The sequence below is a fragment of the Alosa alosa genome, chromosome 24 (genome assembly GCF_017589495.1).
Source record: "Alosa alosa isolate M-15738 ecotype Scorff River chromosome 24, AALO_Geno_1.1, whole genome shotgun sequence".
In the NCBI taxonomy this organism is placed as follows: domain Eukaryota; kingdom Metazoa; phylum Chordata; class Actinopteri; order Clupeiformes; family Clupeidae; genus Alosa; species Alosa alosa.
In genome coordinates, this window is record NC_063212.1 from 23543952 (window position 1) to 23569083 (window position 25132).

The window sequence follows — 25132 nt, forward strand, 5'->3', positions numbered from 1 at the left end:
TCAATGTCATTACACTCTCATTTTCAGTCAAAACATATTTTGAAATTCTACTCACAGAGCCTTTTGGGATTCCTCCACTACTGGCAGCAGCCTTAGGAGACATTCATCAGACCTGATGTACTTCTTCAAGTCAAACACATCCAGCTTTTCTTCTGATGTCAGAAGTACAAACACGAGAGCTGACCACTGTGTGGATGACAGTTTGGCTGCAGAAAGTGTCCCTGCACTCAGGAAGCTCTGGACCTCCTCCACTAAAGAGTGATCATTGATTTCATTCAGACAGTGGAAGAGGTTGATAACTCTTTCTGATGATGGAATCTCTCTGATTTTTGTCTTGATGTAACTGGGTATTTCCTGTCTGCTTTCATCCTGTACTTTTTGCAGTAGTCCATGTAGGAGTCTCTGGTTGGATTCCAGAGAGAGGCCAAGCAGGAAACGGAGGAAAAGATCAAAGCGCCCATCTTCATGTTCCAAGGCTTTGTCCACAGCACTTTTCTGTAAGGTGGCCATGGATTTGTGTGCTGGTCTGCTTATGATCGTTCTGGTGGCTTGCTTTTGGGTCATGAGATCCATCCTTTCAGTTATAAACATCAGCATTACATACAAAGCGGCAAGATACTCCTGGATGCTCAGATGAACAAAGCAGTACAACTTTTCCTGATGAAGGCCTGACTCTTCTCGAAAGATTTGGGTGCAAATGCCACTGTGTACTGCTGCCTCTTTGACATCAATTCCACTCTCTTTCAGGTCGTTTTCATAAAAGATCAGGTTACCCCTCTGCAGCTGGTCATAGGCCAACTTTCCAAGAGCAAGGAGACTAGCCCGGTTCCACTGTGGATCTGTGTCATAACTTCCTTCAAGCTTCAGACTCCTCTGCTTGGTTTGAAAAACAAGGAAATACGTGTACATTTCTGTCAAAGTCTTTGGAACTTTCTTATGTCCTTCAGTCTTGAGAAGAAATTCAAGCACAGTAGCAGCAATCCAGCAAAACACTGGTATGTGGCACATAATGTGGAGGCTTTTTGATGATCTGATGTGAGCGAAGACTTTGCTGGCAAGAGTCTGATCACAGATTCTCCTCCTGAAGTACTCCTCCTTTTGAGGGTTGCTGAATCCTTGTACTTCTGTGACCCGGTCGACGTTCTGAGGTGGAATTTGATTGGCTGCTGCGGGTCGAGAAGTGATCCAAAGCAGAGCAGAGGGAAGCAGATTACCCTTGATGAGATTTGTCAGCAGAATATCCAATGAAGTGACCTCTGTCACTTCAGTCAAGACTGAATTTTTCTGGAAGTCTAGTTGGAGTCGACACTCATCAAGTCCGTCAAAGATGAACAACACTTTGTACTTCCCCTGGGTGGGAAAAGTTAATTGCTTCATTTCTGAGAAAAAATGGTGGAGAAGTTTTATAAAAGAGAGCGGTTTGTCTTTCATGGGGTTGAGCTCCCGAAAAGGCAGTGGAAATATGAAGTGGACATCCTGGTTCTCTTTTCCCTCAGCCCAATCCAGGATGTACTTTTGAACTGAGACGGTTTTGCCAATGCCAGCTACTCCCTTTGTGATGACACTTCTGATTGGTTTGTCTTGGCCAGGTAAGGGCTTGAAGATGTCTCTGCATTTGATTGATGTCTCCTGTCCAGCTGGTCTCTTGGATATGGACTCAATCTGCCTGACTTCATGCTCCTCATTTACTTTTCCACTTCCTCCCTCTGTGATGTAGACCTCTGTGTAGATCTTTTCCAGCAGAGCACAGCTCCCTTGCTTGGGTATGCCTTCAAACACACTCTGGTACTTGTTCATGAGATTTCGCTTCAGCTCTGTTTGACAAACCACATCCTTTTCATCTAATTCACAAAAAAATAAAACAATATAATCATGTTCATCAAGCCACCAACAGCAAAGACTTCCATTTCATCATCCACTTCAGCATTTTTTTGTTTATGTAATGTAGCTTATTGATGACAACCATTGCAATTGCAGGAACAATTAAGGAACATTTCTTACTTTCTTGCAGTTTGTCAGCAATATGTTTCTCCTTCATGTTCCTCAGGAAGTGCAGTGCAATCTTGAGAGTCCCCTCTCTGGCATCACTCTCATCCCACTGTTTACCCTCAAATGTTTCTTGGTAATCTGGACTCACAATATTCCTGAATCTCCTCAGCTCATTCTTAACAAAGGTGATGATCTTCTCCTCGAGCACCTGGTGTACAAGTATTTGGTTACACTTTGCATTACAATACCCATAGTTGTTTATTGTCAACAATTGAAATCAATTACATGTAAAGAAATGTGAATGAATAAGCAGTGTTATATTAATCATGGAAATATCATTAGTATCAAATGTTTGCAAACAGTGTTTATCAGTGAAGCATTATATGGTTGTAACCAAACCTGGAATATGTGCTTGAGGTCCCCCTGGGTAATCTGGTCACTGGCTGGTTTGCATCCTTCCATTTGGCCTCTGAGTATTTAGAATGAAAAGAATAGTGTTTCTAAGCCATCTTACATTTGTCACATTCTGGCATATTAAAACACTTCTGGGTTTTCACACACAGCCCTGGCTCTGTAGACAGAATCACAGATTGTGCACCTGCACACACAACACTACTGCACCCAATCAGAAACACGTGCCATTATTGCCACAGCCCCATGGAGCACTGAAAGAGGTGTCCATTTATTTGCCTGTTGAGTACAAATTAGAATCTTTCTTGATTATCACCAACCCTATCTTCGAGGGCAAAACAAAGCGTATTGTTTTGAGTGATGATATGATGTTGTGTGTGTTTCATGCATGCACTATGAAATAAATTGCTTAGCTTTTTTAAAGGCTGGTTTTCTATATAAAATTGACCTAAACTGGGAATCTATTTAAAATCTTAGCAAAATGTTGTTTTATTTAGAAGATATTTAACTATCCGCATTATGTGGACACCAACAAAAGGGTAAAATGGGATATATGTAAGCCACCACTGACATTTATGATGCTGAATTATACATATCATTTAACATTATTAAACAAACCAAAAAAATCCTAATTTAAAATAAAGATAATAACTACTGATAAAGACACAACACATTTAGGCCCAACATATACATGTGTAAAGTTGTCAATTGCATAAATATTTATGGTGATGCACTTAGGGTGTATTTTTAATCATAATTCAAACCATTTTTAACAAATAGAACATTAAATGCACAATGCACAAACCCGACTTACTGATAGTCTGATGCCTATATTGCATGACATCCACATATGGGGACAGTTGCTTTTTGTTGTGTAAAAAAGGCATCTTACTCTACATACTCTACATTTTAATAAAAAAAAACACAGCCATGTTCATGACAGTGTCTTGGACATGCAGATAATTGTTTTTCCCTGAATTGGCCTACTGGAATAAAAAAAAATTCAAAGATATACCCCAGGCGTTTTTGCACATAGCTATCCTTGTCGGCCATGGATTGATGTCACCAAACACTTAATATTGTATTTGTAATACAAGATTGTAACTGCAGTTACAACACAGCAATGCATATATTAATACTGTCTAAATTAAGTTTGGACAAAATAACCATGATTAACCAACCCAAAAATGTGTTTGTTATACTGTTACATAGTTTACAACTGTCTGAAAGGGTTAAGGCCTCTTTTGTGTCACACACACACACACACACACACACACACACACACACACACACACACACACACACACACACACACACACACACTCAGTGTTATGGACTTGCCTTGTTCCATCTGTGACATCATCCTGTTTGAAGTATATCATGCGATCCTCTGACCAGTCACTCTTCATGGACACACAAGTGGGCACAGGTGATGGAGGCCTCTCATGATGGAATGAGCTGTGGTACAGAAAAACATACATTCTTCCTATAAAGTTGACATATCCTAAATGTTTCACAATATTTTTGTCCTTTTCTTGGCAAACACTGCGCTCTCCCGATTGTTCTCTTGTTTCTTTGTGGCTGCGTAATCCAGGGAACTCATAGAAAATAACAAATGGTCGCACTCAAAATCTTTTCTTGCTTTTTTAATCCATTTAAGCACAGGGGTTAATTGACAAACGTTTCGGCCTGACGAAGGCCATCAGGCCGAAACGTTTGTCAATTAACCCCTGTGCTTAAATGGATTAAAAAGCAAGACAATATTTTTGTAAAATATCCTACGTATTATAATACATATATTAATTGTGCAGTTTGATGCGCATTATAGATTAGTCTGTTGCATAATAACAGCCATTATTCCCTGAACACTATAAATCTGGCACATGTATGTATGCGTCAAAAGCGTTTCTTGTTCATTTAAAGTGGCTGTGTAAAGGAAGCAACTCGACTCACTACCACATGAGGACAATATCATCTTCTACACAATTGTGTGTAATGTTTCCCATTAAAGAACAGATGACTATGCAAGTTCAGCAGTCATTGTTATGGACTTGCCTTGTTCCATCATCCTGTTTGAAATATATGATGCGATCCTCTGACCAGTCACTCTTCATGGACACACAAGTGGGCACAGGTGATGGAGGCCTCTCATGATGGAATGAGCTGTGGTACAGAAACACATACATTCATTCTATAAAGTTGACATTTCCTAAATGTTTCACAACATCTTTTACAAATATATAATACAGAAATGAATTGTGCAGTTTGATAATGGTCATGATTGACATGTCTGTTGTACAGTAGTAGCCATTACTCCCTGGACACTATACATCTGATCAGGCTTGGAATTTGGCCTTCAGTTGGGCATATTTGGTGGGGGGCACAAAGGCCACATGTCAGGGCACCAAGGCCAAAGTTAACTATACAGTAGTAGGCTATAAAAATGATCAAAGTTTTATTTAGCCTATTCACTGCAGTAGACCTGCATCACTGTATGAAACATTACAAAAACATGAAACATGACATATTACATAGAACTGTAAATCATCTGATCATCTAATATCTGCAGATATCTAGGCTATATATAACATTTATTTTATATTTGGCCTGTTATAAAATCATGTATTGAACAATTTAACCACAACTCAGCTTTAAGAAACTCAAATAGCCTAGATGCATGCTTAGCATTTTGTGATCATTAGGCTAAGGCTACTTTCACAAACTCAGTCAGCTGTCCTGATTTACTAATATCTAGGCGATATTTGTAACATTTATTTTGTATTTGGCCCGTTATGAAATCATGTGGAACAATTTAAACACATTGTAAAACTTAAAGCCCAAATTTGGAGACATCCATGCATGTCGAAATGTACTGCAAATTCAAAACTCGATTACTCTGGAACGGCTAACTGTACAGGTTACTGCTTTACACCTTTGTGTTCGGTAAGGTCTGCTGTTTATTCTTATATGGTTTGTCGTGTGTTAAAAGAAGGGTTCGTGAAGTATTCCACCGAGATGAATGGGTTGGGAGATCATGGGACGCAAAACCTTCAGTAGAATGTATGATTAAATTGAATTATATTATTTACTTTTCTCGCGAACCGTTCAACTCAGCAATGATCGGGTAACATCGTTTAAAAGCTGAGAAAAAGCTCTTTCATGTGATACTTGTGATGAATAGGCTACTTCGCGAGTAGTTCAACTGAGATGAATGGGTGAATTTGGACGCACTTTCTTTCTTATGCTGTCACTTTCTCCACTGCGTAAAATACTTAATTGCGCTGTGAATGCTAAGATTATTTTGACAGGCCACAGGCTAAATAAAAATCGCTATTAGTAGGATGCAAAGCAGAATATTGAAAGAAGGGGGCACCAAGGCCACCGTGGCCTGTAAACCTCTGATTTTCAAAAGGGCCTCACGGCCAACGCAAGAGGCAACGACGGTGGCCGCCGTTAAATTCCTACCCTGCATCTGATACATGAACGCATGTACGTGTCAAAAGCTAATCAAGCATTCGCTAGTTTGCCCATCGGACATTGAGTGCTGAGAATAAGCATGTTTGGCTTGGTAGCTGGCAGTGGTCCTGGGATGCCAATAGCAGAGATCACATGTGAGTGATGTCTACTGACACCCCTTATAGATGAGAGGTAATATGAGCATAGAGCTAATAGTGAAAATGGAGGAGAAAGGGGAGGAGGTGGGAGGCTTTGCAACTCAAGAGCATGTGATGTAGTGGGCAGGTAAGGAGGGTTTACATTTGAGTGATGGCTGTCAATCATCCTCCCAAACTTTGTGACAGAGTTTAACGTTTGTGTTCGATGGTTTAGATCAGTGGTTCTGAAAGTGTTGTGAATCAGAATCATTTCTGTAAATGTACATACTGTGTACTTCTTATGGTCATTTGTGATTTTTGTACCCATGTGTACCCCAATGCGTGTCTTTGGTCTGTATGCAGTGTATCCATTGTTTATCCTTGAATGATTAGAATTCAGTAGGCACTGTCTAGGGACCTTTTGGCTTATCCTCAGGTGTGACTCTATTGTATAGACTAGGGAGCAAGGATGGGTGTGAATTAAATAATAATAAAGCTGACCAGGCCTGATGACACAACAACAAGAGACCACATCCCCACACACCACACCTTTATATTGCATATTCATACTAGAGGTCACTCCTTCTCTTTGTGTGTAACTTATAAGGTTAAGATTTGTTTCTGTATAGTTAAGAGTATACTGGTGAAACCCATGACGGGGTGACACAAACATGCATCTCTCCCTTGAGGGGCACTGGCCCCTAATTGAAAATAATAAAAGCCTGGATCCTGATTTTCCATCGTCCTTACTGAGTCTTAAGATAAATATCGTAGTAAAAATATAGATGACAGAGGTTAAGTTTAATGTTGGTCCAACTTCCAGTTTGTACACTGTACCCAAGCACCACTGCTTGCTTGCATGGTGTTAAATTAGAAAAGAATTCTGGCGAAATTAGCTTTTATTAATGCAACAAGCATTTGTTGCTATGTTGCGTAAATTATAACCCATAGTCTTGCGACATCCTTAATGTTTTCCAACACTTTATCTTCATGCTCTAAATCTCTTAAGCACTGAAAGCACAATAAAACTGTGGCTGTGTAAAGGAAGTTGTAAGTTGTAGGAAGGAAGTTGAAACACAACAACTCAACTCACATGATACAATAATAACATCTTTAAACTATTGCATTTCTTGTTTCATAGCAAAGAACAGATGACTATAAGCAAAGTAACGTGACTTAAATCATGTGTTGCCTACCTTTGCCCCTTTAGACTGGCTTCCTGTTGTATCTTGACTCGTTTCTCCATGTTTCAGCCACTCCTCATTGCATCCAGATAAATCTCGTCATGACAAGCTACAATGAACACATCAAATCAGCGTGTATATCTACTACATAACATTTCTCAATGTTGCTGATCTCACTTGATTTTTTTTCTGAGACAAGCCTAACAAACAACTCACAGAAGGCTTTAGAATACAGAATACAGTAATGTTCTGCAAATGACCATCATCAAATAATGCCTCAGCAGAGACTCATGAAACAATGTACCAGTATGATATACTGTAGGCCTCTGTTTCTCACACCTACTGTTACATTTACATCTGCAATAATCTGTGTGTGTGTGTGTGTGCCTGCGTGCGTGCGTGTGTGCGTGCATATGCTTGTATCTGTCTTCCATTCTTCCTTCATTAGTGAGCTGGGAATTGCAGTGCACATGAATTAAAGAGTGTGGACATGATTAGTGTAATAGAAATCAGCAGCAGCAGATAACTCTGCAACTGTCAATGCAAACAGAGTTAATTTCTATCAGTGGAGTCAAGACACAGGACACAGAAAGCACTACATTTACATCAGAAATGGATGCTGTTCCCCAGATTATCTCCACAGTTTATACCACTCTTATAGATTTATACCACCGCTGACTCCTAAAGGGATCGGCTTTATGACCTCCGGGATATGACAGTGTAATAAAAGTGACCTTTGGTAGTTTAACACTCACCAGTTAACAAAACATGAATATGAACCGTGCATGAACATCTAGGCTGCTGTGTTTGACATTATTCCTGATCTGAAGTTGGAAACTGAAGTAGACTGGAATAGCCTGCATTTTTAAAACACCAAAATGCAAAATGTGGATAGATTTTTGTAGTTGGATGGTTCATTGTTAAGGCAGTAGCTGTTTACCTTTGTTGATGTATGAGCTGCTTATTTGTCTTTGTCAAATGCAAAAAAAAAAAACTGTACAGGCTATGTAGGCCGTACATAAGGAAACACTTTGTCAAGATTCTGCTGCGATGATTACAAAGCTCTCTGGTACTCCACACACACTGGCACTCTGGTACTGCATCAACACAAATTCATGAACGGTTTCAAAGTGCCAGAGTGTGTTTATAGCGCTCTGAATGGCAGTTTATAATCACACTCAAGGGGTCACATCTGATACAAGACATCAAAAACTTTTTTTTTTTTAAGCCAATCTCTGAAGGAACCAAATTCAGAAAGGAAACATGAATAAATATGACTTGTTTTTCAGTACTTGTAAAAAATAAAATTGTGTCATTACCTGTGCTTACCAGCTGAACATATATGGCCCAGCTTCACTCCTTGGTTTGAAAATCTGTCTCATTTCTTGGTTCGAAAATCAGAATTTGTAATTGAACAGCCCCGGCCCACAAGAATCTCTCGACTGCTCTCTTTCCCAAAATGGAGTCGGAGTAGCGTGTTGACTGGACTCCTTGGTTAAGTAACAACATGTAGCTGGTGGACTTTGTCTCCCTGTTCTTCCCTCTTGTTTCTCTCACTGGTCTGCTCTCTCTCTGTGGGTGTGGCAGATGTCACATGTTCACTCACACTGATTACTGGCTCGTCAGTAAATAACCAGGTAAGAACTTGCAGTGATGGATAAAGCGCCCCCTGGGCTTAAAATCAAGAATAGCTTGGAATACAAATTAAATGTTGCCATATATTCACTTGCACATGTAGGCTACATGAACATACACCACTTTTATCTTGCACACTACATAAACAGCAAACCTACCACTTTTACGTTGTTTGTGCAATGTTCTTTTCTCAGAGTTTCCTATGATTTCTGTCTGGACCACAAGCTGGGCCACTTTCGGAGGCTGCTTCTGTGTAGTAACTCCTGTAATAATCTATTTGCTGTGGTCACTGGAGTGAAATGTGTGGAACCTTGAATCTAACCTTGAGTGTACAATGTCTAATCGGAACAGAGTGTCCTTCTGTGTGTTAGTGTGTATCCAAAAAGCACCTCTTATAATGAGATTCTGTTCACTGTGGAATGTAGTTGGTTGTCATGGTGCAGTCTGTTATTTTGCATTCTTGTCTGATGTTTGTAGTCTTATTGATGCAAATTGCAAATATCCCACTTTCTAATATCAGACAACATTTGACCTCAGAAACTTTGACATTTGCAAAGCATGGCTGTCACCGATATGGAAAATTAACTACTCTCGCCTTTATGGCTGACTATCAAGTGTTTGGGGGCAGTTGTGAAACCAATCCAATCAGCATGGTTGGTCAACACTCATCTTTTCAAAATGATTCAGCTACAGGTAATTCAGCAAAATCATTTTGCCTTTTTAGACAATCAACTGTATTCTATTCAGTTTGATTGATTTTATTGTACTTTTCACACTGCACATTGTCTTATGCTGTTCATACTGCACTACCTAAATCATTCCTTATACATACTTTACACTCTGAGCAATCAAATCTAATCTAATTGAATCTAATCTAATCTAATCTAATCTAACATGCATACACAACAAAAAAATAGTGGGCCGTTTTGATTTACTTGGAGAGCGCAGATTTACGACGCGACAATTTATGACACATCTGGTGAAGCTAGCAGAAAATAATATACATTTAGCAGCTACTCATACAGTTGTGGATACAATAAATTGCATGTGTTCGTGTTCGGTCCATCATTTGTGGCCCACATTGCCACCAGATGTCAAGAAACCCGCAGCAGTAGTTCTGCATACTTAATGTGCCTTCTGTACAATGGACCTGTGGGCCTATTCAGCCTAAAATGGAGGCTAGTCCTGTCCTGTACACCTGTGCGCTAAATGGTTTCCTCATATACAAACAATAGGCTACTGTGGAACGCGCTCATTAAGCCTGGATGCCAAGGTCATTAAACACAACAGTTGTAAATGTTCAGTCCCAGCTCATTTATCAAATGCACTCTTTTTAAAAGCGCGTTTGTGCAACACTGCTGATGATTTATCCATAGAACAAGCTCAACACCCACCTTTGGTTCGACTTAGGTCATTTAAAATAGAAGAAAATGTGTTAGTGTCATTTTTGTTAGCAGCCTAACTTTGCAGACAGACTGATAATGACTATTAATGACTGATGATGACATAACCTAGGCTATATTAGAAGCTTTACTTGTTGAGCAAGTACAAGTTTCATCTTCCTTCCTCGTCTTCCGAATTCCCATCACCTTGTTACTTTCACTTCTAAATCTCATTCCTCTCCCGCACACCTGTGTTGTTTTGTCACCAATGGGTGGAGCTATTTTTCCACAGGGTTTCTATGCACCTCATCGTAATCACAGATTTCTCAAGGAATGCAGGCTACAACATCTAGTCATATACCAACACATTTTGGAGGTGCTGCAGTGATTCACCATCAGTTATAGGCTCAGGGCGGTTAAATGTATTTTTGTTAAAAGTGTATTTTGGAGCATACATAACCCCCATTTATCATATTTTTACTGTGGTAAACCAACCAAAAAAGCATGGAATCTGTTGCTGATTTCCTCAAAATGGTGTGTGCATGCCTGACACAGAGGGACAAACTATCATCGGAGCTGCGCCCTCTGCCGCTGCTGTCACGGGGAGAGCAGTCGCAGCGACCACGGCACGTCCCCTCCAGAGCCGACCAGGCGTACCAGAGTTTTGAACACCTGAAAGTAATGCACTAATGAGCCATAGACTATTTTAGAGACTCTCCTGGCTGGCCTCAGTGTGAGGTATTGTTTGTAGCTTGTTAAATATACTAAGCCATTATTCTATGCGATATTTCGTGTATGACCCAGATTGTTTTTCCCGACTGTGATTTTTGGATTCTGTATCTGTTGCTTTCCAATTATGAAGCGACCTGTGCCTACGACTTGGACCGTGTTTTCTGACCTGCCTTTTGGATTGTGCTTTGGATACTTTTGCCTGTTATATTCCCTGTCTGCCTGTGTACCGGACTTGGACTGTACTCAATTCCGTTTGTGGATCTTCCCTCTGTACTGTCGCTAAATAAACTCCTTTGCTCCCTGCACCTGGGTCCCTTCTGTAGTCATTACACAAACATTGTTTAATTATTGTAAAAAATAACTTATTTCATTGGCTGAACAACTAAGAAAGCATTCTGAGTGAGAAACAGAAAGACTGATCCACAATATCTGCACTGCATATATCAAGGGGCCCAGATGTTAAACTCAAAGTAAGCAGGGGGAGATGGCCCGGGAACTATAATGGCCAGCTCACACTGTAAGCACCCAGCATGCAGCAGCCAAAGAACTTCACACTGTAGGTGAGGGGCCTAGTGGTCAGATCAGGCTTTAAGCACCTGGACCTTAGGACCCAAGTGGGCAGCTAATGTTTTAAACAACAAGGGGTGTGAGGGCCTGGGGTGACCACCTCACATGTGAACACAAAGGGGTCCAGGGGGCCCTCACATTGTAAAAGAGGTCAGGGGGCCCGAGGGTCAGCTCACGCTAGGAGCACTAGAGGCCTCTTGTTCATCTGAGGCATGTGTTGTTGTTTTTCTGTGTAAGTGGGTAGCTATGATGACTGAGCAGACCCCATACTTCACCACCAAAGGCACATTTGTCTGGATGACACCATCAAATATTTTAAAACAAGATTTTTAAACACGATTTTAAAAGTGGAACCGGAGATTATAGAATTTTCTGTTTATTACATGTATGTCTCTTTAGGCCTTTTCTTTTGGTGCATTTGCTGCCATGTTGAAACTCCCTGATGCTGTTATACCAAAGGACTCATGTATTGTTCAATGATATAATAATAGGGTTCTGTGTGGAAGCATATTTTGAAATATACAGTAGGTCTGTTGTTTCAGGAAAACATAGCTTAACGTAAAATACTGCCCAAAAGGATCCATTACTATTCCGGGGGATTTTTTATGATCTAAAGTGTTCACATCTTACTATAATAAATTATGTTTTTCCCTGAGTTCTTGGGTGTTCTTTCTCTGAGCACTCCATTCAAATCTATGTTGTTGTGACCTAATTGTCCACTGATTCCCATATATATAATTGTGTCAACACATTTTTAGTATTACTAATAGTTAGTTTAACAAGGGGATACACTCAAACCCTACAAAGAAAGACAAAATGGGACACATTCAATGGGTAGTCCTACAGAAACAGTGTTGTAACTAGAATAAACGTCACAATGCAATCAGAAATGCAAGGAAGAGTATGGGGACATTGTATCTAAATCTATTAATTGTTTATACACTGATGTGTGATATGATGATGCCCATTATGGACATTTCTGTTGTACAAAGCTGACAGCCTGACACATAAATGTCATAAGTATCTATTTTCTCTCTTAGAATGACTGTTATTTAGAACATACTGTACATGTTTGTGTCTGAGGGAACAGTTCCAGAACTACAGTGATTGGCTTAATGACCTCCTGGATATGACAGTTTAATAAAACCTCTATGGTCATAAGTGTTTCCCTGTCCTTACTGACCCAACCATTTCAGTGCAAGGCAATTTTATTAGCACATTTCATACACTGGGGTAATTCAATGTGCTTTACATAAACAAGTGCAAAGAGTAGGCTACATAAAAACATGCAGGGCAGTAGTTTAAAGATGTTTAAAAAGTAAAGTAGAATAGTAAAAGACATAAAAGACAACACAGAATAATTAAAAGTGCAACATTACTGGAACACAGCCAACAACTTAACCTTATGCCTTGTCATAACTCCAGTTAGGCTGTTGTATTAGATTTAGCTATAGGTAGACTATCTAACCCTAACAAAGCCTAATCCTTGGCCATCAGACAGTTTACAACAGGTTATTAGCAGTGTGACAAAACCTCTGTCTGCCTTTGATTATCGGCACACAATAAGTGTGTCCTTTATGAAACTCACACAGGTTCTCAACGAGAAAAGGAAGGATGAGCTCTTGAGATGAGATGAGATTTTTGGATGAGATTTTTTTAAGCCAATCTCTGAAGGAACCAAATTCAGAAAGGAAACATGAATAAATATGACTTGTTTTTCAGTACTTGTAAAAAATAAAATTGTGTCATTACCTGTGCTTACCAGCTGAACATATATGGCCCAGCTTCACTCCTTGGTTTGAAAATCTGTCTCATTTCTTGGTTCGAAAATCAGAATTTGTAATTGAACAGCCCCGGCCCACAAGAATCTCTCGACTGCTCTCTTTCCCAAAATGGAGTCGGAGTAGCGTGTTGACTGGACACCTTGGTTAAGTAACAACATGTAGCTGGTGGACTTTGTCTCCCTGTTATTCCCTGTTGTTTCTCTCACTGGTCTGCTCTCTCTCTGTGGGTGTGGTAGATGTCACATGTTCACTCACACTGATTACTGGCTCGTCAGTAAATAACCAGGTAAGATCTTGCAGTGATGGATAAAGCGCCCCCTGGGCTTAAAATCAAGAATAGCTTGGAATACAAATTAAATGTTGCCATATATTCGCTTGCACATGTAGGCTACATGAACATACACCACTTTTATCTTGCACACTACATAAACAGCAAACCTACCACTTTTACGTTGTTTGTGCAATGTTCTTTTCTCAGAGTTTCCTATGATTTCTGTCTGGACCACAAGCTGGGCCACTCGGAGGCTGCTTCTGTGTAGTAACTCCTGTCATAATCTATTTGCTGTGGTCACTGGAGTGAAAAGTGTGGAACCTTGAATCTAACCTTGAGTGTACAATGTCTAATCGGAACAGAGTGTCCTTCTGTGTGTTAGTGTGTATCCAAAAAGCACCTCTTATAATGAGATTCTGTTCACTGTGGAATGTAGTTGGTTGTCATGGTGCAGTCTGTTATTTTGCATTCTTGTCTGATGTTTGTAGTCTTATTGATGCAAATTGCAAATATCCCACTTTCTAATATCAGACAACATTTGACCTCAGAAACTTTGACATTTGCAAAGCATGGCTGTCACCGATATGGAAAATTAACTACTCCGCCTTTATGGCGCTGACTATCAAGTGTTTGGGGGCAGTTGTGAAACCAATCCAATCAGCATGGTTGGTCAACACTCATCTTTTCAAAATGATTCAGCTACAGGTAATTCAGCAAAATCATTTTGCCTTTTTAGACAATCAACTGTATTCTATTCAGTTTGATTGATTTTATTGTACTTTTCACACTGCACATTGTCTTATGCTGTTCATACTGCACTACCTAAATCATTCCTTATACATACTTTACACTCTGAGCAATCAAATCTAATCTAATTGAATCTAATCTAATCTAATCTAACATGCATACACAACAAAAAAATAGTGGGCCGTTTTGATTTACTTGGAGAGCGCAGATTTACGACGCGACAATTTATGACACATCTGGTGAAGCTAGCAGAAAACTAGATGTACCGCATAGCGGTACAAAATATGACCGCCGCTCAGTCCTGTACATCCGTTCCGCGAAAATAAATCACACTTCAATTTGTCTCCATATTTTACTCCATCCCCCACTCTTGAAACTTTTGTGTATGCTTATTTGGCATGCCTGAGTGTGTAAAAGCGGCTGCACAGAAAGTACCCTACTGGTGCTGAAAAGGTGAATAGATTGTAGAATAGCCAAAGAAGATGTAGAATTGTTATAAAACCTTTAAAATCTCTAAACAATCACAAGTAGGGCAGTTCATCACAGTTCATCCATTGCAACTGGATTGATGAAAGGTCACTTACACCTGTAGGCTACATTGTATTTGGGAAAAGCAAAAGGTATCAGCATAATGTTATTTATTTATTTATTTTTTATGTATTTATAAACAAAAACCATCTCTGTCAGTTCCATGCCGTTTTCAACAGCTATCAAAAACAAAGGTCATTTTTGGATGGATGGATTTTTTGTGAATGTTTCTTCTTCTACATAAGATTTTAGTCATCTTTAGTTCATGTAATACTTTATTGTCAATGCACAAATTAAGTAACAGTAGTCTGAAACGTTATTGTTAATGCACAAATTAAGTAACAGTAGCCTAGTCTGAAACGAAATGCTGTTTTACATCTAACCAGTGGTGCAAATAACTGACATGTCCAAATGGGCCTTGATGAAATGCGTCGCTAGACTGTTCATACACATTTTAACGGGCCAAAGTTGAAGAGCTTTTGTCCGTTATTGTTAGTGCAAATATAGGCTGATTCATGTTCCCTTGCATTGTTTAACTGAGGTCCATGGCTAGTCTGGCTTTCATCAGACCAAGCTCAATCTTTTAAGAAATCAAAAAATAAATAGCGGGCAGATCAGGCTGGGTTCACCCAGCCTAGTCCATAGGCACCGATATTGTTTAATTTTCCGATTGAGATATACACGCTCTGGCTATTCTAAATGCAAAAATGCATCAGGGAGTTATGACAAAACGGTAACTAACAAACTAGATCCTAATAGAAAGTTGTTAGCTTCCCTAAGCTACAGGTAGGATTATAAGGTAGGCCTAATGACAACATAAATTGTCAATAGGCTATGCTGGCGACACAAATAAAATCTCCTTTGAAACCAATGGCTTACGCCTTACAGTATCAAGCGGACTTAAACTGTCATATTGTGGCTTAAAAGTTGTAATAACATTCACGCAGCTCCATGAGTCAAGGAAAGCTGAATGAAGTAGCCACTTCTAAATGGGACCCACTACACAGTAGCTTAAGGTGTTTTGCTAAAGCAGCCATAATTAAATGAAGGTGTCATTGTTTGGATACTTCACACACACGTGCTTTTTAATTTCACAGACTACAACTACCAAGCTGTAATCAAAGCACATCGATTCCCCTCTCACCCCCTGCACGCACTTAAAACAAAATAAACAGGCGCCTCAGCCTCACGCATGTATAGGCAAAACTGTATCAGACCGGTGTAACGTTGGTAAATCTTCCATTGCACAGAATGATTTTGTAGCACGTGCAATAAATGACAGTCGAAAGATACAAACAGTGCTGCTATACATTTGCTTGGTATAACCGCATTTATAGTTTTCTACAAATGCAATAAATCAAATGCCTCCATCACTCAACCAACGCTTAACGGTAACATTACCTAGGTCCTTATTGATATTACAAGATTAACGCATTGCCTGCAGTAAAACCAAGCATGTCCGATAAACATCCTGAGATTTATTTCGGCTTCAAGAAGAAATGGGAATTACACTTCATGTGAACATCGTCCTATCCTTATTAGATGTTCGCTGCGGTAAATTACAGTCCTTGTATGAAGCGTCCATTGTTTTTCCAACCCACTTTTAACTTCCAACAAAATTACGTCTCACTGCAACGATGCGCCATCTAGTGGACAAACGACTACTTCTCGCCAATACTGAAAATGCAGCCATGATGATGATGAATATTTATTTTGGCTTTCTTTTAATCCTACTGATTTTCATTTTTTACCAGGGGGGGGCAAATCACAAATGAGTGATTATGAGCCAGGTTGATGTGGGCCCTTGAGACCAACATACCATAAAAGATTCACAGAGAACTGTGTCTGCCCTACCCTCCTTTCGGGGGGTCCAGTCCAGCGGGGGGGCTGCAGATGAAAACGAAAAATGACGGTTCCATGCTATCCATGTGGGGGTACATGCTCACCAAGTTTTGTGTACCCGGTCTTTCAGTGTCCGGGAATCCTTGTTGGTGTACGTCACTAAATGTACACATAAATTATTTTATTGTAAGGCCCCCCATGAACGAAAGTACACAAAACTTGGCATGCATTCAGAGGGTGTCATAATGATCCTACTCTTTTAATTTCGTGCAGTTTTGACCTTGTCAGCCAGAGATATTGAGATGAAAACACCTAATTTTTTGCTTTTTAATTTTTAACTAGGTGGCGCTATACATGAAATAAGTGGTAATGGGATGGGTTGACATGCCCCCTTAAGACCAACATAAAAAAAAAGGTGGACCTCCTAGGCCCTACGGTTCTCGAGATATTCACAGAAAACTGTCTCCGCCACCTACAGGCCAGTTGGTGTATAGTAACATAAATTAATTTATTGTGTGGCCCCCATGAACGGAATTCCACAAAACTTGGCGTGCATACATAGGGTACCATAATGATCCTACACTTCCAATTTTGTGCAGTTTTGACTATGTTAGGTCACAGATACCTTCAATTACACCACCTCATTTTTACTTTTTTGTGTTTAACTAGGTGGCGCTATACATGAAATGAGTGGTTATGGAATGGGTTGACATGGCCCCTTGAGATCAACATACAAAAAAAAATGGTCCTCCTAAACCCTACGGTTTTCGAGATATTCACAGAAAACTGTGTCTGCCCTACCCTCCTTTCGGGGGGTCCAATTCAGCGGGGGGGCTACAGATCAAAACGAAAAACGATGGTTCCATGCTATCCATGTGGGGTTACATGTCCACCAAGTTTCGTGTACCCCGGTCTTTCAGTGTCCCGGGAATCATTGACGGAAATTTGGGCATGCGAAAAAAAAAAAAAAAAAAAATCTGACTAAACCTATATGACCGCCGCTTCGCTGCGCGGCGGTCATAATAATAAAGCTGACCAGGCCTGATGACACAACAACAAGAGACCACATCCCCACACACCACACCTTTATATTGCATATTCATACTAGAGGTCACTCCTTCTCTTTGTGTGTAACTTATAAGGTTAAGATTTGTTTCTGTATAGTTAAGAGTATACTGGTGAAACCCATGACGGGGTGACACAAACATGCATCTCTCCCTTGAGGGGCACTGGCCCCTAATTGAAAAGAATAAAAGCCTGGATCCTGATTTTCCATCGCCCTTACTGAGTCTTAAGATAAATATCGAGTAAAAAATATAGATGACAGAGGTTAAGTTTAATGTTGGTCCAACTTCCAGTTTGTACACTGTACCCAAGCACCACTGCTTGCTTGCATGGTGTTAAATTAGAAAAGAATTCTGGCGAAATTAGCTTTTATTAATGCAACAAGCATTTGTTGCTATGTTGCGTAAATTATAACCCATAGTCTTGCGACATCCTTAATGTTTTCCAACACTTTATCTTCATGCTCTAAATCTCTTAAGCACTGAAAGCACAACAAAACTGTGGCTGTGTAAAGGAAGTTGTAAGTTGTAGGAAGGAAGTTGAAACACAACAACTCAACTCACATGATACAATAATAACATCTTTAAACTATTGCATTTCTTGTTTCATAGCAAAGAACCGATGACTATAAGCAAAGTAACGTGACTTAAATCATGTGTTGCCTACCTTTGCCCCTTTAGACTGGCTTCCTGTTGTATCTTGACTCGTTTCTCCATGTTTCAGCCACTCCTCATTGCATCCAGATAAATCTCGTCATGACAAGCTACAATGAAAACATCAAATCAGCGTGTATATCTACTACATAACATTTCTCAATGTTGCTGATCTCACTTGATTTTTTTTCTGAGATAAGCCTAACAAACAACTCACAGAAGGCTTTAGAATACAGAATACAGTAATGTTCTGCAAATGACCATCATCAAATAATGCCTCAGCAGAGACTCATGAAACAATGTACCAGTATGATATACTGGCTACCTATGGCGGCCCGCATCAAATTCAAGTCTCTAACGCTTGCCTACAAAGTAGTCTCCGGTTCTGCTCCCACCTACTTGAATGCCCCTTACAGACTTACACTACCTCCAGACCGCTGCGGCCCTCTGATCTAACCACGCCTAGCTCTACCACCGCACGCCAAGCCAATCCAAACTTTTCTCATCTGTTGTTCCTCGTTGGTGGAACACACTGCCAGTTCCTACAAGGGCAGGGACATCCTTTTCCACTTTCAAAAAACTCCTGAAGACCCAGCTCTTTAGAGAACATCTACTCTCATAGCAACACTTACAACAAGTCTTACTGATCCTAGCACTCACCAGCCGTTTTAAACTGACAAGTAACTGCTAAAAACAGCACTCACCGACGCACTTATTCTTACTGTACTCTAATGTTTTTTTTAAACTGTCCTAAAATTGTGAGAATTGTTCTAAAAACTTACTGTTTACCATGTTGTTAGTCGCTTTGGTTAAAAAGCGTCAGCCAAATGTAATGTAATGTAATGTAATGTAATATACTGTAGGCCTCTGTTTCTCACACCTACTGTTACATTTACATCTGCAATAATCTGTGTGTGTGTGTGTGTGCTCATGTAGGTAAGGCGTGTGTGATGCTTGTATCTGTCTTCCATTCTTCCTTCATTAGTGAGCTGGGAATTGCAGTGCACATGAATTAAAGAGTGTGGACATGATTAGAGTAATAGAAATCAGCAGCAGCAGATAACTCTGCAACTGTCAATGCAAACAGAGTTAATTTCTATCAGTGGAGTCAACACAGAAAGCACAACATTTACATCAGAAATGGATGCTGTTCCCCAGATTATCTCCACAGTTTATACCACTGTAGCTGACTCCTAAAGGGATCGGCTTTATGACCTCCAGGATATGACAGTGTAATAAAAGTGACCTTTGGTAGTTTAACACTCACCAGTTAACAAAACATGAATATGAACCGTGCATGAACATCTAGGCTGCTGTGTTTGACATTATTCCTGATCTGAAGTTGGAAACTGAAGTAGACTGGAATAGCCTGCATTTTTAAAACACCAAAATGCAAAATGTGGATAGATTTTTGTAGTTGGATGGTTCATTGTTAAGACAGTAGCTGTTTACCTTTGTTGATGTATGAGCTGCTTATTTGTCTTTGTCAAATGCAAAAAAAAAAAACTGCACAGGCTATGTAGGCCGTACATAAGGAAACACTTTGTCAAGATTCTGCTGCGATGATTACAAAGCTCTCTGGTACTCCACACACACTGGCACTCTGGTACTGCATCAACACAAATTCATGAACGGTTTCAAAGTGCCAGAGTGTGTTTATAGCGCTCTGAATGGCAGTTTATAATCACACTCAAGGGGTCACATCTGATACAGGACATCAAAAACTTCTTTTTTTTTAAGCCAATCTCTGAAGGAACCAAATTCAGAAAGGAAACATGAATAAATATGACTTGTTTTTCAGTACTTGTAAAAAATAAAATTGTGTCATTACCTGTGCTTACCAGCTGAACATATATGGCCCAGCTTCACTCCTTGGTTTGAAAATCTGTCTCATTTCTTGGTTCGAAAATCAGAATTTGTAATTGAACAGCCCCGGCCCACAAGAATCTCTCGACTGCTCTCTTTCCCAAAATGGAGTCGGAGTAGCGTGATGACTGGACACCTTGGTTAAGTAACAACATGTAGCTGGTGGACTTTGTCTCCCTGTTCTTCCCTCTTGTTTCTCTCACTGGTCTGCTCTCTCTCTGTGGGTGTGGCAGATGTCACATGTTCACTCACACTGATTACTGGCTCGTCAGTAAATAACCAGGTAAGAACTTGCAGTGATGGATAAAGCGCCCCCTGGGCTTAAAATCAAGAATAGCTTGGAATACAAATTAAATGTTGCCATATATTCGCTTGCACATGTAGGCTACATGAACATACACCACTTTTATCTTGCACACTACATAAACAGCAAACCTACCACTTTTACGTAGTTTGTGCAATGTTCTTTTCTCAGAGTTTCCTATGATTTCTGTCTGGACCACAAGCTGGGCCACTCGGAGGCTGCTTCTGTGTAGTAACTCCTGTAATAATCTATTTGCTGTGGTCACTGGAGTGAAATGTGTGGAACCTTGAATCTAACCTTGAGTGTACAATGTCTAATCGGAACAGAGTGTCCTTCTGTGTGTTAGTGTGTATCCAAAAAGCACCTCTTATAATGAGATTCTGTTCACTGTGGAATGTAGTTGGTTGTCATGGTGCAGTCTGTTATTTTGCATTCTTGTCTGATGTTTGTAGTCTTATTGATGCAAATTGCAAATATCCCACTTTCTAATATCAGACAACATTTGACCTCAGAAACTTTGACATTTGCAAAGCATGGCTGTCACCGATATGGAAAATTAACTACTCCGCCTTTATGGGCTTGACTATCAAGTGTTTGGGGCAGTTGTGAAACCAATCCAATCAGCATGGTTGGTCAACACTCATCTTTTCAAAATGATTCAGCTACAGGTAATTCAGCAAAATCATTTTGCCTTTTTAGACAATCAACTGTATTCTATTCAGTTTGATTGATTTTATTGTACTTTTCACACTGCACATTGTCTTATGCTGTTCATACTGCACTACCTAAATCATTCCTTATACATACTTTACACTCTGAGCAATCAAATCTAATCTAATTGAATCTAATCTAATCTAATCTAATCTAACATGCATACACAACAAAAAAATAGTGGGCCGTTTTGATTTACTTGGAGAGCGCAGATTTACGACGTGACAATTTATGACACATCTGGTGAAGCTAGCAGAAAATAATATACATTTAGCAGCTACTCATACAGTTGTGGATACAATAAATTGCATGTGTTCGTGTTCGGTCCATCATTTGTGGCCCACATTGCCACCAGATGTCAAGAAACCCGCAGCAGTAGTTCTGCATACTTAATGTGCCTTCTGTACAATGGACCTGTGGGCCTATTCAGCCTAAAATGGAGGCTAGTCCTGTCCTGTACACCTGTGCGCTAAATGGTTTCCTCATATACAAACAATAGGCTACTGTGGAACGCGCTCATTAAGCCTGGATGCCAAGGTCATTAAACACAACAGTTGTAAATGTTCAGTCCCAGCTCATTTATCAAATGCACTCTTTTAAAACGCGTTTGTGCAACACTGCTGATGATTTATCCATAGAACAAGCTCAACACCCACCTTTGGTTCGACTTAGGTCATTTAAAATAGAAGAAAATGTGTTAGTGTCATTTTTGTTAGCAGCCTAACTTTGCAGACAGACTGATAATGACTATTAATGACTGATGATGACATAACCTAGGCTATATTAGAAGCTTTACTTGTTGAGCAAGTACAAGTTTCATCTTCCTTCCTCGTCTTCCGAATTCCGATCACCTTGTTACTTTCACTTCTAAATCTCATTCCTCTCCCGCACACCTGTGTTGTTTTGTCACCAATGGGTGGAGCTATTTTTCCACAGGGTTTCTATGCACCTCATCGTAATCACAGATTTCTCAAGGAATGCAGGCTACAACATCTAGTCATATACCAACACATTTTGGAGGTGCTGCAGTGATTCACCATCAGTTATAGGCTCAGGGCGGTTAAATGTATTTTTGTTAAAAGTGTATTTTGGAGCATACATAACCCCCATTTATCATATTTTTACTGTGGTAAACCAACCAAAAAAGCATGGAATCTGTTGCTGATTTCCTCAAAATGGTGTGTGCATGCCTGACACAGAGGGACAAACTATCATCGGAGCTGCGCCCTCTGCCGCTGCTGTCACGGGGAGAGCAGTCGCAGCGACCACGGCACGTCCCCTCCAGAGCCGACCAGGCTTACCAGAGTTTTGAACACCTGAAAGTAATGCACTAATGAGCCATAGACTATTTTAGAGACTCTCCTGGCTGGCCTCAGTGTGAGGTATTGTTTGTAGCTTGTTAAATATACTAAGCCATTATTCTATGCGATATTTCGTGTATGACCCAGATTGTTTTTCCCGACTGTGATTTTTGGATTCTGTATCTGTTGCTTTCCAATTATGAACGACCTGTGCTACGACTTGGACCGTGTTTTCTGACCTGCCTTTTGGATTGTGCTTTGGACACTTTTGCCTGTTATATTCCCTGTCTGCCTGTGTACCGGACTTGGACTGTACTCAATTCCGTTTGTGGATCTTCCCTCTGTACTGTCGCTAAATAAACTCCTTTGCTCCCTGCACCTGGGTCCCTTCTGTAGTCATTACACAAACATTGTTTAATTATTTTAAAAAATAACTTATTTCATTGGCTGAACAACTAAGAAAGCATTCTGAGTGAGAAACAGAAAGACTGATCCACAATATCTGCACTGCATATATCAAGGGGCCCAGATGTTAAACTCAAAGTAAGCAGGGGGAGATGGCCCGGGAACTATAATGGCCAGCTCACACTGTAAGCACCCAGCATGCAGCAGCCAAAGAACTTCACACTGTAGGTGAGGGGCCTAGTGGTCAGATCAGGCTTTAAGCACCTGGACCTTAGGACCCAAGTGGGCAGCTAATGTTTTAAACAACAAGGGGTGTGAGGGCCTGGGGTGACCACCTCACATGTGAACACAAAGGGGTCCAGGGGGCCCTCACATTGTAAAAGAGGTCAGGGGGCCCGAGGGTCAGCTCACGCTAGGAGCACTAGAGGCCTCTTGTTCATCTGAGGCATGTGTTGTTGTTTTTCTGTGTAAGTGGGTAGCTATGATGACTGAGCAGACCCCATACTTCACCACCAAAGGCACATTTGTCTGGATGACACCATCAAATATTTTAAAACAAGATTTTTAAACACGATTTTAAAAGTGGAACCGGAGATTATAGAATTTTCTGTTTATTACATGTATGTCTCTTTAGGCCTTTTCTTTTGGTGCATTTGCTGCCATGTTGAAACTCCCTGATGCTGTTATACCAAAGGACTCATGTATTGTTCAATGATATAATAATAGGGTTCTGTGTGGAAGCATATTTTGAAATATACAGTAGGTCTGTTGTTTCAGGAAAACATAGCTTAACGTAAAATACTGCCCAAAAGGATCCATTACTATTCCGGGGGATTTTTTATGATCTAAAGTGTTCACATCTTACTATAATAAATTATGTTTTTCCCTGAGTTCTTGGGTGTTCTTTCTCTGAGCACTCCATTCAAATCTATGTTGTTGTGACCTAATTGTCCACTGATTCCCATATATATAATTGTGTCAACACATTTTTAGTATTACTAATAGTTAGTTTAACAAGGGGATACACTCAAACCCTACAAAGAAAGACAAAATGGGACACATTCAATGGGTAGTCCTACAGAAACAGTGTTGTAACTAGAATAAACGTCACAATGCAATCAGAAATGCAAGGAAGAGTATGGGGACATTGTATCTAAATCTATTAATTGTTTATACACTGATGTGTGATATGATGATGCCCATTATGGACATTTCTGTTGTACAAAGCTGACAGCCTGACACATAAATGTCATAAGTATCTATTTTCTCTCTTAGAATGACTGTTATTTAGAACATACTGTACATGTTTGTGTCTGAGGGAACAGTTCCAGAACTACAGTGATTGGCTTAATGACCTCCTGGATATGACAGTTTAATAAAACCTCTATGGTCATAAGTGTTTCCCTGTCCTTACTGACCCAACCATTTCAGTGCAAGGCAATTTTATTAGCACATTTCATACACTGGGGTAATTCAATGTGCTTTACATAAACAAGTGCAAAGAGTAGGCTACATAAAAACATGCAGGGCAGTAGTTTAAAGATGTTTAAAAAGTAAAGTAGAATAGTAAAAGACATAAAAGACAACACAGAATAATTAAAAGTGCAACATTACTGGAACACAGCCAACAACTTAACCTTATGCCTTGTCATAACTCCAGTTAGGCTGTTGTATTAGATTTAGCTATAGGTAGACTATCTAACCCTAACAAAGCCTAATCCTTGGCCATCAGACAGTTTACAACAGGTTATTAGCAGTGTGACAAAACCTCTGTCTGCCTTTGATTATCGGCACACAATAAGTGTGTCCTTTATGAAACTCACACAGGTTCTCAACGAGAAAAGGAATGATGAGCTCTCTGATTATCAGCATGAAAGCATGCTAATGGGGGTTAAAAAGTAAAGTAGATAAAATAGAGTCAATACATATGAGACATAAAGTAGAGTAACTCAGAGAGCACTTCTGATTTCTGGAACAGAGCCAACAGCTTAACCTTGTGCTTCATCACACCTCATGTTTGACTGTTGCATTAAATTTAGCTATAGACCAGCTAACCCAAAAAATCTATGGCCATCAAACAGTTTCTCGACACGTTATTAATACTGTGACAAAAAAAAGTCACAATAATGAGTAAGTTGCTCAGCTTCCTCTCCAAAAGAGCC

The 25132-nt window shown here is 39.9% G+C and overlaps 2 protein-coding genes across 8 annotated transcripts in view; one reads left to right on the forward strand and one right to left on the reverse strand.

The window, feature by feature from the left end:
- LOC125289842 (NACHT, LRR and PYD domains-containing protein 12-like) overlaps positions 1-20429 on the reverse strand; it is a 53856-nt gene extending 33427 nt beyond the window's left edge. For 3 of the 7 annotated variants that reach the window (XM_048236914.1, XM_048236909.1, XM_048236908.1), the window contains exons 1-7: positions 8497-8749; positions 7190-7286; positions 4456-4563; positions 3742-3858; positions 2389-2458; positions 2002-2197; positions 56-1841 (exon numbers count right to left, since the gene is read on the reverse strand). In XM_048236914.1, the coding sequence (XP_048092871.1) occupies positions 56-1841; positions 2002-2197; positions 2389-2458; positions 3742-3858; positions 4456-4563; positions 7190-7239 (2327 nt within the window). In that variant the 5' untranslated portion in view covers positions 7240-7286; positions 8497-8749. Of the gene's footprint in view, positions 1-55; positions 1842-2001; positions 2198-2388; positions 2459-3741; positions 3859-4455; positions 4564-7189; positions 7287-7932; positions 8035-8117; positions 8147-8496; positions 8750-18396; positions 18494-20214 lie in introns of those variants that run through there. The other 4 variants (XM_048236915.1, XM_048236912.1, XM_048236910.1 and 1 more) reach the window with 4 other exon arrangements.
- Positions 1-25132, forward strand: part of LOC125289319 (macrophage mannose receptor 1-like) — a 578909-nt gene that overhangs the window by 540485 nt on the left and 13292 nt on the right. The gene's annotated exons all lie outside the window — the stretch shown is intronic.